The sequence below is a fragment of the Kogia breviceps genome, chromosome 12, assembly GCF_026419965.1.
Source record: "Kogia breviceps isolate mKogBre1 chromosome 12, mKogBre1 haplotype 1, whole genome shotgun sequence".
Classification (NCBI taxonomy): Eukaryota; Metazoa; Chordata; class Mammalia; order Artiodactyla; family Physeteridae; genus Kogia; species Kogia breviceps.
Window position 1 is genome coordinate 24,076,201 of NC_081321.1, and position 14,785 is coordinate 24,090,985.

At 35.8% G+C, this 14,785-nt stretch overlaps 1 protein-coding gene across 3 annotated transcripts in view; it reads right to left on the reverse strand.

Annotated features, from left to right (window-relative positions):
• The window catches only part of IPO8 (importin 8), a 67,929-nt gene that overhangs the window by 33,132 nt on the left and 20,012 nt on the right, over nucleotides 1-14,785 (reverse strand). For all 3 annotated transcript variants that reach the window (XM_067008964.1, XM_059080983.2, XM_059080984.2), the window contains exons 6-15: nucleotides 14,549-14,638; nucleotides 12,726-12,820; nucleotides 12,195-12,279; nucleotides 9,753-9,887; nucleotides 7,985-8,084; nucleotides 4,751-4,827; nucleotides 4,343-4,459; nucleotides 3,081-3,170; nucleotides 1,606-1,771; nucleotides 398-558 (exon numbers count right to left, since the gene is read on the reverse strand). In XM_067008964.1, coding sequence (XP_066865065.1) covers nucleotides 398-558; nucleotides 1,606-1,771; nucleotides 3,081-3,170; nucleotides 4,343-4,459; nucleotides 4,751-4,827; nucleotides 7,985-8,084; nucleotides 9,753-9,887; nucleotides 12,195-12,279; nucleotides 12,726-12,820; nucleotides 14,549-14,638 — 1,116 coding nt within the window. The remainder of the gene's footprint in view (nucleotides 1-397; nucleotides 559-1,605; nucleotides 1,772-3,080; nucleotides 3,171-4,342; nucleotides 4,460-4,750; nucleotides 4,828-7,984; nucleotides 8,085-9,752; nucleotides 9,888-12,194; nucleotides 12,280-12,725; nucleotides 12,821-14,548; nucleotides 14,639-14,785) is intronic.

The window sequence follows — 14,785 nt, forward strand, 5'->3', positions numbered from 1 at the left end:
TCTTAAAAAAAAGGGGGGGGGGAGTGTCACACATCCAAATGTCAGCATAGCTCAAACTTTAAGATAGGCACTTTGCCAAGTGAATCAATGATAGAATCTGTCATGTTTTAAACATAGCCATTTTTCCCTTATCTAATCACTAAAGTGGAATATATATTAGCTATTATAATCAGATAGCAAATAATTAACTTCTGGTTGTCATTAAACCAATAAATCCAAAATCTAGGAAAACTGAAAAGTATATATAGAAATTATTAACTGTCAGAATTATTAGAGCAAATATTTTTATATTAGCATTTCAATTACATGTAAACTGAACTCCAGATTTTGGAGTTTAATTTATTTAGATTATTCAAAGCCTTTATACCAACTGACATAAAACTTTGCCCAGTCTTACCAAGTGTTGAGTCATATCAACAGCAATTGAGGCTACCTCTTGACTGTATTCACATATCATCTTCTGGATAACATTAGTAACATCATCATTTTCTGTCTCTCTAACAATGTGCAACAGCTCCTGCATAATAGGCCTCACGTGTGGCTTCATATATTCCTTAGCTAATGCAATAAAAAACAAACTCAGTAAAAAAAATTAGCCATTGACAAGTGATGAAGGAAAGTAACTTGGTCACAAGGTAAATAACACAGGGTAATAGGTTCTAGATAACATATTTGCTTCACAGTAAGTTACAAAGCTGTACCAAAATAATGCTCACCAATGTATCAATTTTCCCATGAGTAACATAGGGATAATCAGTTCAGCACAGTAAAGAACTGTCCCACCCAAAGTGCCAATAGCACCCACTGAGAAATTCTAATTACACACGTGCTCTGTCATCAGCATGACTTATCAAACATGAATCTGCCATCATGATACAAGTATAAAAAATCATGTACATAAAGACTATGCCCAACACCTATGTGCCTGTTCCCTCCCCCACCCCATCTCTAACCACCCTTCTCCCCACATGTGCTTATGTAACACTGTCCTTCCATCGGAACACTGTTGAATAGAGGTAAAGGTTCATGTTCTTCATAAAGCCGAATTTACTTTCAAAGGTTTATTTGAATTTTGAACAGAACATTCTACTAAACAAACAAATGAGATATGTGTTATCACTCACTAGAAATGCTACTTGCTGCTTTCAGGACTAGCAAAATCATAGAATCCTAGAGTTGAAAGGAATCTTAAAGCCATCTAGTCCAATCCCCCTAAATTTAAACATACGGCATCTAAGTCTTGACAGATCATGTGCCTTGCCCAGGTCTACGTGGCAAGGTAGTAGCACAATCAAAACTAGACCCCCAGGTCTCTTGATTCCCCATCTACCAATCATCAACTTCTTTTCTAATCTAAAATTTTTCTGGAAACCACAGTCAATAGACACTCCTAAAAGTGGCAAGAATAAACTCCTATACAATTCTGAGGGGGCAAAAGCTCAAAAATCCAAACCCTGAACCTTAAGACTTAGGGACTCATCTTTGTTAGGGAAGGAAGTGAACAAAACTACTTGAGAAGACAATGTCAAAAAAATAAATTAAATACACCCTCTAAAAGGTGTGTTTTTATTTTTAATTTTTTTAATTTAAAAATTTTGTCTTTACCTTGTGTCTGGTTAGAAATTAATGACTGAAGAGCAAGGGCAGCTTCAACCTTGACAGGCATCTCCTTATCTTCAATCAGGCTCTTCTTTGCTAGATCAACTGCATTTCTTAGGTTGAGCTCATTATGAAATTTCAAAGAACTGAATGCATGAAGTACCCAACAGGACTATGTCATAAGAAAAAAGTTAGTAGGAAACTATTAGGATTATGGCATTATGTAATAATGTCACACATGTAAGAACTTCTTACTAAGTAAAATATCATTAATTCTACCAAGTGCTATTTGTTTGTTTATTTGTTTTTGGAGAGAAGCATATTAGCCTTAGTTGCTAACATCTGGATTTCCCAGACTTCTTATAATAAAGGCAGTTTTATTACTTCTAAATTACCTTTATGCAATATCATTATTCACAGGAAAAAGAAAACAGAGCCAAATTTAAGTGTCTCTGAAAAAAGAAACCCTGTCAATGCTTTTAATAAATATTATGATTCATAACTTATTTATTATTTATATGCAAAAGCACTATGAACCAACCAATGCTGATATTCACTTACTGGTCTTCAAAACAAATGAATGAAATATTATTTTCCCTTACACTAACTGGCTTAACAAACTTGATGTTTTCACTCACACAAGACATGAAGAAATTTAACTTTGCATAAATCACCAAAGTTTAAACTATTAGACCACAGAATCACATTATCTTTTTAAATTCTCTATGTGCATAAAACACAACTGACAGTAATTAATTTGAATGACTAAAGACTTAACAAGAGAAATACAATTCACAGAGTCTGCAGAAATAACAGCCTACTTATAAAAATACTTGTGTGCCCTCCACATCGCTAATCTACCTTCACACAAATATTTCCCTAGTGACTATTATCTTCTGTTTATAAAATGCTTTAGAGTGGACAAGGCATCTTAACATAAACTGGTTTTAGCAAGACATTTTGTTGGGTTGATACAGTTATAAAAATAAGCACTAGGCTCTTAAAGTTCTATTTTTATTTCTCCATAAAATATATTATTTCTATAAATAATATACACTTAGAACACAAATAAATTTACATGGATTATTATTTTCTCCATTTTATTAAGCATATCTATTATACTGGAAATCACAGTCAAGTTTTTAGCCAAAATATAATTTCCATGCTGTTTTGGACACTACAAATTAATCAGCTTATAAATTTACATTGTACCATTACTGTAACGTCATCCCTCTCACTGAATGTTTTGCATATGCAGCAAGTGAGACTAGGGGAAAAAACAGCTGGAATTAAAATCTATAAATTCCTTTATTCACTAGTTTGCTCTTTATTCAGCTTATGTGACCATAAAAGACATTCTAATTGCCTTCATTTCGCCTCAATATGTGGTAAAAGGTCAACTTATCCAAAAATATTTAGTTCAGTCATTAACTTACAAATGAAGATTTTGAGATACTATAATGGAAATATGGAAAACTTACTCTGGCTCGAAGGTATCCCAGGTTAGACAATAATAATGGAAATACGTGATTCTGCAACAATAATTCCATTTGGTCCTTGAATAAACTCTTCTGTTAGGAAATAAAAATTAAGTTTAACTTACCAATGTCTTTTTCATATGTAAAAATCACTTCCTAATAAAATACGTTTGTTATGACTTACACTTAATATACTTCTATTTACAATTTTGTAAAATTATTTTACCTATATATTGCATGTTTTAAAACAATACAGAAATAGTACTTTAGATATAATTTGATATTGATCTTTCTAGAAATAAATAACACTAAAGTCATTTTGTATCATTTTTTTAATACAGCAACATTTTCATACTGAAAAACTGATGACTAAAAAGTCATTTTTTTTTTTTAGAACTACCGTATGACCCAGCAATCCCACTACTGGGCATATATCCTGAGAAAACCATAATTCAAAAAGAAACATGTACCACAATGTTTACTGCAGCACTATTTACAATAACCAGGATATGGAAGCAACCTAAGTGTCCATCGACAGATGAATGGATAAAGAAGATGTGGCACATATACACAATGGAATATTACTCAGCCATAAAAAGAAATGAAATTGAGTTATTTGTAGTGAGGTGGATGGACCTAGATTCTGTCATACAGAGTGAAGTAAGTCAGATAGAGAAAAACAAATACCACATGCTAACACATATATATGGAATCTAAAAAAAAAAAATGGTTCTGAAGAACCTAGGGCCAGGACAGGAATAAAGACACAGATGTAGAGAATGGACTTGAGGACACAGGGAGGGGGAAGGGTAAGCTGAGACAAAGTGAGAGAGTAGCACTGACATATATACACTACCAAATGTAAAATAGATAGCTAGTGGGAAGCAGCTGCATAGCCCAGGGAGATCAGCTCGGTGGCTCTGTGACCTTCTAGAGGGGTGGGATAGGGAGGGTGGGAGGGAGATGCAAGAGGGAGGGGATATGGGGATGTATGTATATATGTAGCTGATTCACTTTGTTATACAGCAGAAATTAACACAACACTGTAAAGCAATTATATGTCAATAAAGATGTTTAAAAATAAATAAATAAATAAAAATGGAACTATCGGAAAAAAGTCATTTTTTTAATTAAGGAAAGAAAAATATTTAGTCAATTCAATTATGCAGAACGTCACCAGTTTTAAATTATCCATAACTTTCATATTCTCTCATTTGCCTGTGCTACACAGTGTTATTAAGTAAATTAAATTTGAGTAGCTTAACCTTCAATAAAATATCAGCTAGGGAACCAATCACATGCAGGGCTCCATCTTTCTTCCTAGGGTCAAAGTTCGGGTCTGTTAGGATTTGGTAACAGAATGCCATCATTTTTGGCAACACCTAAAGAAACAGAAGAAACCATTTTAGTCTACATGAACTTTTACTGCCTTACTATTGTATTAAATATGATGTACAAATTTTCAAAAATAAAGCCATTTTATTGTGTTCTATCAAGCAATTATAATTAAGAAAACGAAATATTCCTTTTCCCTTACAAGGACAGAAAAATCTTTTTAAAGTAACAGTTTATAACTACTAACATAATTTTTCAAATACTAGGGGCATTCATTAGAGTGTGAAATCAACACAGGCCACCTTTCAGTTTTGTATTTAAAAAGAATAACTATATACCTCTTTTCTTTTCTTTGCAGCAGTATATAAGAGAGTCTGGGCTGCTGTGGTGGGAGAAGCATAATCTTCGAAAATATCTAAGATTTTAAAAGTTTAAACCATGTTAGCAAAAATACAACTACTTATTATAGATTTTAAACCTGATTGACCACTATTCCAAAACCAAGAAATAAAACAGTCCACATATAACACTGGTTTACAGTATAAAAAAGCTAAAGATATATTATCAATGCTCTCATGCACAACAATATTCATCAAATATTTATTTTAAACGTTTTAAAAATATTTTAAATAGTTATTAAATATCTAAATTAAATGTTATTTATTAAATATTTAAATTTTATTTGATGTTTATTAGAATAAACAAATATTTAAATATGTGTTTAATAAATATCAAATGTTTATTAAAATATTCATATGGTTATTTAAAAGGTTGTCCTTTTAAATAATCATATTAAAACAAACAATACATATTAGGCATATCTGTTTCACTGAGGATAGGAAAAATGCTTTACCTCTATCAAAAAACAATAAAAATTTATTTAGTGCTTACTACGTGCCAGACACTGTTCTAGGCTCTGGGGATACAAATATCAAACAAAAAAGGTTCTCATGGAGTTTACGTAGTAAGAGAAAGAAACGAACTGATAATACACATATAGACACTCATACACACACAAGATATTACAGCTGAAAACACTCCATCTCAGACAGGTTAACTAATTTGCCCGCAGTCACACAGTGAGTAAGCAACCAGGCCAGCACTCACATCCAGGCTGTCTTAACATCAAAGCCTGAGCTCCTTCAGTTTTTACCAAATCTAAAAACACCATTATTAATATCGGTCAGTACACTTCGACAGGAGTATTTTGTGAATATAAATAACTGCACATGACAAAAATATAAAAAGAAAACTAATAATGTAATTGTTCTCCCCAGTAGTTATCTAAACATAAAATGTACATATTAAGTAATACCCACTGCATTCTACAGAAGGAAATAATTAAGGAAAAAAGGCACTTTAGCTAGTCCTGAATTATCCATATTCTCTTTTAATCAATAAAATGTAAATTCTTTTTTCTTTTTTTTTTTTTTGCGGTACGCGGGCCTCTCACTGTTGTGGCCTCTCCCGTCGCGCAGGCTCAGCGGCCATGGCTCACGGGCCCAGCCGCTCCGCGGCACGTGGGATCTTCCCGGACCGGGGCACGAACCCGCGTTCCCCGCATCAGCAGGCGGACTCTCAACCACTGCGCTTTAGGGAAGCCCTAAAATGTAAATTCTATCAATCAACACACACAGCTCTTAACTATTATATTTTCTAAAAACTGAGATACTTTCTTATTTGATGTGAAGAATAAGTAAAATAATGGTAGCCTTCTGAAAGTTAAACAAACACACTGCACATTATAAAAACAGGTATCATAGAAAAGATAGACACTAAAAAAATGCCTTACAAAAGACAGAAGAGGGCTTCCCTGGTGGCGCAGTGGTTGAAAGCCCGCCTGCCGATGCAGGGGACACGGGTTCGTGCCCCGGTCCGGGACGATCCCACGTGCCGCGGAGCGGCTGGGCCCGTGAGCCATGGCCGCTGCGCCTGCGCGTCCGGAGCCTGTGCTCCGCAACGGGAGGGGCCACAACAGTGAGGGTCCCGCGTACCGCAAAAAAAAAAAAAAAAAAAAGACAGAAGAAAGACCGGTTAAGCATTCTACTCTGTCAAAGCAAACTAGGAAAACAAAAGCATTAGGAAGGGGAATTAATAAATCATGCATATGTACAATGATTTTCAAATAGAAACGATAGAATGGAAGGATAAAGCAGTGGTAAATATTGTTTCTCATTCACTTGCTTTTCCTGTACTTTGTCTCCAAAGGAAAGAGGCACTTCCTCACTTACTGAATCAAAGAATCTAAACACAAAGCACTGTGAAAACAACATAGCCCGATAATCGGGCATCTATACTAGTAGGCTTAACTCAAGTAACTAGAGACATACGGCCCAACAAGGGGAAAGCACTGTGGTCACAGTACCTTCAGCATGCCTTGGTCAGTGCTAGTCTTATCAATTATTTGTTTCAACATTCACTGAAGGCAGACTAGGGCGGCCAAGAACTTGCAGAGGAATGTGGGGGTGTAGAAGGGATGGCGAATGCAAAGTAAAGCAAGTAAGATAAAGTCCCTGCCCTCAGGTAGCTTCTTCACCGTGGGAGGAACAGAGGTACACACACAAATAATACCTTCCTGTGCTAAGTGCCTGGGTACTCCAGGAAGTGCTTAATTCAAACTGGTGACAAAAGGGAATGAACTTAGGCAACCTACACAATTCAACAGCTTCCTGGAAGATCCAAGGCTAACAGGACCCGCAGAGACCTGGGCCACACAGTGGGGCTCATCGGAAGTAATCTCATTCCCCTGTGGAATACTCCGTCCCTAGGTTAAGGATGCAAACTAAACTGGGGTTCTCCTAAAACATGCAGAAATGCAAAGGATCTCCCAGACCGAGAACAACCCAAACCTGCAAATAGGTATCCCAAAAGGCACAGAAAGGAATGGTCCCTGCAGATCAGCATCACAACAGAAAGAGTTATACACAGATGGCTCCATGACTGCTTCAGCACCCATGAGAGGGATGGACAAATAAAGCAGCTTTTCATCTCAAGTCCATCGGTTCAACAGAACATCAAACTCGCACGAGCTTCAGAGTTTGTCGTGAAAAGCAGAACTCTAGGAATTTAACAAAGTAGTAAAACCTGCTTAAAAATATAACTTTAGGGCTTCCCTGGTGGCGCAGTGGTTGAGAGTCCGCCTGCCGATGCAGGGGACACCCGGGTTCATGCCCCGGTCCGGGAAGATCCCACACGCTGCGGAGCGGCTGGGCCCGTGAGCCATGGCCACTGCGCCTGCGCTCCACAACGGGAGAGGGCACGACAGTGAGAGGCCCGCGTACCACACACACACACACACACACACACACACACAAAAGGTGAATTTAGGGGCTTCCCGGGTGGCGCAGTGGTCGAGAGTCCGCCTGCCGATGCAGGGGACACGGGTTCGTGCCCCGGTCCCGGAAGATCCCACGTGCCGCGGAGCAGCTGGGCCCGTGAGCCGTGGCTGCTGCGCCTGCGCGTCCGGAGCCTGTGCTCCGCAATGGGAGAGGCCACAACGGTGTGAGGCCCGCATACCGAAAAAAAAAAAAAAAAGTATAACTGTAGTTCTATTACTTTACGGAGCCAGTTACCAAATTTCATCCTTATGTACTCGTAGGGATCCTCCTGCCACAGCTCTTCATCTTCATCTTTATAACACATCACAGAAAAAATCACATCTTCAGAGATATTCTAACAAGAGAAAAAAACAAAACAACAAATGGGTATGGACTGTTCACATTTGGGGAACACCAATAATGAAAGCCTTCATGAAGTTAGTTTTCCAAACTATTATATTAATCTTTCCGTTAAGCTTGCATTGGCTAAGGTGAAAGCAGGAAAGCAAAAGCCTTAGGGGTAAGGGGTAGAGATGGGGGCTGAAGAAGTTAAACATAAGATTGTTTTTAAACAACAACTGATTAAAGGTACAGAGAAAGAGATGAATGCTATTCTTTGAAGCAAGAGCAGGGATAATAAAGTTTTACTATCAATATTAAACATACCTAAACATACCTTGATTCTTTAAGGAAGAGAAATAAATATCAAACCAAGGTTATATTTACTATTATATTACTTATTGTGAACATTTTTACATTTCCATTTTGATCCTAAATGTCAATATTTCAACAACATTAACATTTTCTTCTCTTTTTCCATTTTCAACAACTTAATTTCCTACCCTACAAATGCAGGCTTCAGTGTGGGGGGGGTGGGAATCACATCTAATAGCCTCTATGCTCACTGCCGCTAATGCTCTACCAAGCCCTTCTGTGCTCTAACAATTACATATGTAAGAACAAAATTATCTCTTAGCACTTCTTCCAAATTAAGTAATTCTAAGAGAAAAAAATTCAGCCTAATAATCAGAGTTTTCTTACTCCTACATTACAGCCATGTAAAAATAAGGCCAAAGGCATCAAGTAGAAAAAAATGCTATCACAGTTCACCCTTACTTTACAGGCACACAGTAAATAAAATGAAATCTGTATCTTTATTAATTGCAAAGAACCAATCACTATTTGATCAAGGGAATTAGGCAAACATTATTTAAATGTCCACAGAAAACAATGCAAAAGATCTAGTATCTGTAAGACCTATAATAAGATAACACGAATCAAATTATATCCTAGACACCAAAGACAAAGTAAAAGAATTGCTTTACTTTTTAGATACCATCTTACAGATTACAGAATTTAAGAATTCACTGTTTGAGAGGAAAAGATTCCGTTCCTAACATCTTTGAATTACCCAAAATTATCTGTATGTAAATATTAATTTATTTATTAATGGTCCATAATTTTTCATTCCTATTTATTCTTTAATAACAATGCTGATTCTACCTTTAAGTACACAATTGATATAAAAACCAGAAACTTTAACTTCTTTTATAGAATTTAACAATCCAAAAAGAGAAATAAAAACCTTGTTTGCTCATACCTACAAAAGAGAATGGTCATGTATCAGGCTGCATTTCCTGCAAAAAAACACTACCTTAGTAGAGCCCTGGTGACTGTTTTCAAAATGCTATCATACAAAATACCTCATTTGATCCTAGCAACCTTTAGGTAAGAAGGGCAGAAAAATATTATCTGACCTAACAGAGGAGAAACAGAAGCTAAATGAGATTCCAAGCAAGATTAACTAAATCCAAGCCTTCCAACTCATACAACTTGAAAACTTCACTCTTCTCAAATACTTAAATTTCCAGGTCCTTCATATCAGATATAAGACTGCATTCAAGTGAAATTATTAATGGAAACAAAAACATATTAAATATAAAATATGGGATTAGTTAACACTTACCCTGTCCAGAAAAGTTAACCAGAGGATGATTTCCGAGAGCTGCTCCCTGACACTAACCTGTATGTGCGGCTTCATCTGCTTCCAGGTTACAGAATGCACAACGCCTTGGTTGAGATAGTTGAATGCTTGCTGAAGAACACGGGGAGCTACATACTCTTTCTGCCTATATTGGTCTAAAATTTTTAGTAGTACCTACAGGAAAACAGAAGAGAAAACACAGGAAAACATAAACAATTTTAAAGTTAACAGGATGGGCATTTTAGGCATGACATAAAACCAATGCAGAAGTCATAGAGATAAAAATCAACAGATTTTTAGAGAAGTAAATATTTTGTGAGAAAGCACACGAGCTGTTTTAGTTCTTAGATAGGTCCTTGTGATATTGAACTGAAGGGTGTCTCACTGTGGTTTTCAGCCATTTATCCTACTTCTAACCTGTGGAACTACTCAAAATAAGTCTATACACTATTCCACATACTAGCTCTTCAAATAAATTAAGACTCCTGTCAAAGAGTAACAGACTTGACTAAGTGAACACTGAAAACATCCATATAGCAAGAGACACCATAAACATATTTTAATATTTGATAAAGGTGCATTTCAAAGGGAAGCGAAACGGTAAGTTATCCAAAAAACAGTACTGGGACAGCTGACTAGCCCTCTGAAAAAAATTAAGGTGGCTCCCTAACTAAACTTCACACCTAAATAAATTCCAGACAGGGAAATATTTCAACAGCAACAAAAAATGAAACCAGAGTAACTAAAAAAAGAGTGTGGAAAATGTTTATTTTATAATCTCAGACCATGGAAAGTCTTTGTAGAAATACCACAAAACTGAGAAGTTATTTTTTTAAATGCTGATTTTTTAAAAAAGATTGTTTCTAAGGAAAGAACCATGCCCAAAGCAGCTGTGAGGACCCAAGGACACGCAGTCAGAGGCTGCACTACAGCACGGTCCAAGTCTTCCAATTCCCGATCTCCAGAGTCCTTCACTACAGCAAGCTTACCACCAAACTGCTGAATAAATAAAAGGGGTTCTTTTAAAACATGTACTGAATTTATAAATTCAGAACATGAATTCAGTTCAAGTTATATAAAGTTCAGGTTTATAAAATTCGTCAGAAGTCCTACTATCACCTAGAAACTCCTTCTGCAACGCAGGCTGAAAATGGATGCTGCTAAACACAGTTCTTCCTAATACAGTTGCTGTTCACACTAAGTGGAGGTGGTCGCAGATGAGACACAACAGTAAAGAAGAGAACAGTTTCTGATTAAAAAAAAAATACTTTAAAAAATATCAGGAATATACACCTTAAATGACCAAGGTTCAAACAGTTTATGACATGGATGCAACAGCATGAAATTTAAATGTGTGTGTACATACATGTTTATGTGACACTGGAAAACCTCTACTGAACACACTAGAAGAGGGCATCGACTTTAGGATGCTTACTGGGGTTTAACAGCAGTGGAAAGAGCAGAAGACAGAGCTAACCAGCTCCCTGATTATCCTAGTGTCCAAAATGAATGGCTGAATATATAATTTTATTCATCACTCACCACTGTTCCCTACAGACTTTCTCATGGGCCAACAAAATAATCTGTGAGAAAATTATAGCCATAGCTTTCCTGAATTGTTGCAGGTAATTTTTAGAAATGATAATCCATAAAATGATACTAGTCAAAATGATAATCCATAAAAGGAAGTATTCCATCTAAGATGACAGGTTTGAACTTTCTATCATTGACAGTAAAGAAGACTAATCTGCATAGATTTATAAAAAATCTAGAAACACCCTTTGTATCATGAAATCCTTTTACTATGTCTGATTAATCTTTGCTTCCTTAACATAGCCCTGAAACAGCCAATGCTCAATCATTACTGAATTTCATTTGTTGAAATAGAAACAAAAATTTCATGATTCAAATGCCAATATAGATAGTCTTCACACCCATCTATCCTTTGTAGTTTGTAAATATTAACTTGGGATTATTTCTCAAGAACTCCTAATTTTCACTGTACAGAATGGTTCCCAAACTTCCACAAAAATGTGTACGTTCTCAGCTGAAAGTCTTAACTTCTGAGCTCAACTCCTCTTGAAATAGATCAATTCCTATTACCTAAATCTTCTGATATAAAAGCTTAGAACAAAGAGGTAGAGCTCCAAGAAATAGAGGGTAAGAAACTCATGCGAGGTCAGGAAGTTAACTGAAGAACCTGATATAATACTGGCGACTGCTACACAAGTATCAATCAAAAGACTTGAAAGGTTTCAGTCCAGCATCTAGGAGTCTAGAAGGGACATTCTTGCAGTAGCTACCCTAGGACATTTGGTTCTAAAACTGACTGCACTGTATTAGATTCCCAGAGCTGCCATTTCATCCCCTATAAATATGTATTAATTAACATGTTTGTAAACTACTTTTAAATGGATAGAAGTGACTTAACTACTTTCAGTAGCAACCATCCTTCTATTTAAAAAAATATAAGTTTATTACCTGCTGAATTCCCACTGCATAAGTTTTCAAAAAGAATTCAGAAAATTCAAAGTATTCTTTTGTGACATTTCCTGGGCTTCCATATCTTAAAATACAAAGAGAAAATGTTTAAATACTGCAAATTTTAGAAACAAAGCATGCTCACCAGTTTAAATACTTGTTGAAAGATATATTCCATTGGGACAGAAAACTAACGTTTTACCTTTTTTTTCCACAAGCCCCAAAATGAAATTATGATAAGCTGTACTTAGACTCCAAGCCATACTTAAAATTTCAGACAGAAATATCATTTCTCGATCCTTTTTACAGAGAATAGAAAGATCCAGAGAAGACTGTTCACCTCACTATGGTCTCTAAGCCAATGATCACAGTTAAGCCTGCTTTAAAACAAAGCAGAGGGTGACTTTTTGCCCTCTGCTGCTCTAAAGAAAAATAATCATATACTGTAGAGCATCAAGGGACCTATTCAATTCTATTATATCCAATACTGAGATACTAACCATAGATTGTAAATCTAATAACCAGAATTACCGTTCAAAGAGACGAGCGACAATGTGTAATGCCCACTTCTTACACTTCCACCAGACTAATTCTGGTCTGTCGTCCTCATCCGCCTGCTGAGTCTCCTAGGAGGACAAATACACCCAGATAAAATTCCCACATAACGAAAAGGTTTGTGTGACGAACAAAGGCAGAATAAATATTGACACCAATTAAGTAATATCAAATGTGAATTCAGACTGCCAAACAAATGCAAATTCTTACTTTATAGATTGCTAGGTAGGAATTAAACAAGCAAAGCACATTTCAACCAACCAGTGCTGTTGTTTTATCTTCTATCTTTAAAAGGCCCAAATAAAGTGGAAAACAAGACACAAACTACCATATCCCTCAAGGAAACTCTCTGAGATGCCAGAAAAGTTCTATATCTTGATCTGGGTGACAGTAACACAAGTGTATGTTTGTCAGAATTCACTGAACTGTTCACTAAGTTCTGTGCATTTATGGGTATAAACGAAACCTCAACATGATTTGTCCCAAGATATGGGCAAAGGAAGGAATACTGCACATTTGGAGACAAGCTCAAAATTTTAAATATTTGCTATATTTTAATTTAGTTAATTTGATTATTTGAGTTAATTTGATAGATGAAATAAATATAGTATCACTGTTACTACAGATAAAAATGAGACACCATCTTTCACCTATCAAACCAGCAAACTTAGAATTTAACAAAACAGACATTGTCAGTCACTGCTTATTAAAGTATAAGCCAGTGCACTGTTTCTGGAAAGCTGTTTGCAAGATCTGTCAAAGTCTTGCACAGGGAATTATAGCCATTACTTTCTAATAACTTTTAGTGGAGTATAACCTATAAAAATACCGAATCACTACGCTGTACACCTGAAACTAACATAATATTGTATATCAACTATACTTCAATTAATTGATTAACTAATTAATTAATTAAAGATCTGTCAAAGCCTTAAACTCTAAGAGGTTATCCAAACAAAATAATCATGTATGTGCATAAAAATTTAACTACATCCTTATAGTTAAAACACTAAAAAACTAAAACCTAAATATCTAGCAAATGAAGCATTCAACAAAAATAGCACAATGTAAAAAAATTCATAATCATACAAAATATTTACAATAGATTTTAAGTGAAAAATGAACTTCAAAACAGTATCTATCTATACCATTTTTACAAATAAAATGATTGCTCCTCCTGACAAATTTCATTAATGCTCCTTTTTCTGTATACCCTTTTAAATTACTTTTTTTTTTTTTTTTTTTGCGTTATGCAGGCCTCTCACTGTTGTGGCCTCTCCCGTTGCGGAGCACAGGCTCCGGAGGCGCAGGCGCAGCGGCCATGGCTCACGGGCTTAGTTGCTCCGCGGCATGTGGGATCTTCCCGGACCGGGGCACGAACCCGTGTCTCCTGCATCGGCAGGCGGATTCTCAACCACTGCGTCACCAGGGAAGCCCTAAATTACTTTTTAATAAGATTTTGTCAGCATATCCTTTTTAATCACTTCTTCCTACAAAGATTCTGTAATATTTTTTGTAGAGAGAAAAAAAATATGGTTGTATATAAATGCAGAGAAAAAAAGACAAGAGGAATAAATACCAAGTTTTTAAAATGGTTATCATTCTTAGGATTAAATAGTTATTGTTTTACTAATTTTGTTTATCTGAACTTTCTAAAAATGAGTATGTATCATTAATTACTTTTATTACAGTAATTTTTTTTTTTCTAAATAGCAGGCTGGTATAATAAATCAATCTACCACAAACAACCCAAACCCAAGTTTTCCCCATTCCTCTTAGAAACAGAAGGCCTTTCTTACAGGTGGAACAGTCCTGTCAATAATAGTTCGGAAGATCTCCATCCACGCTGTCATTGTTTGGTTATTCACCAGCTGAAGAGGCAATGCATACTGAAAACAAAGGACAACAGCATCAGACAATAATTCCTCCCCTCTAAAAAAATCAGCAATTTATCTGTATTGTAAGGTTGAAATATATGAAACAGTTAACACCTGACCATGAAATTAGTAATTTCAGATGGTTCAACCTAAAATTTA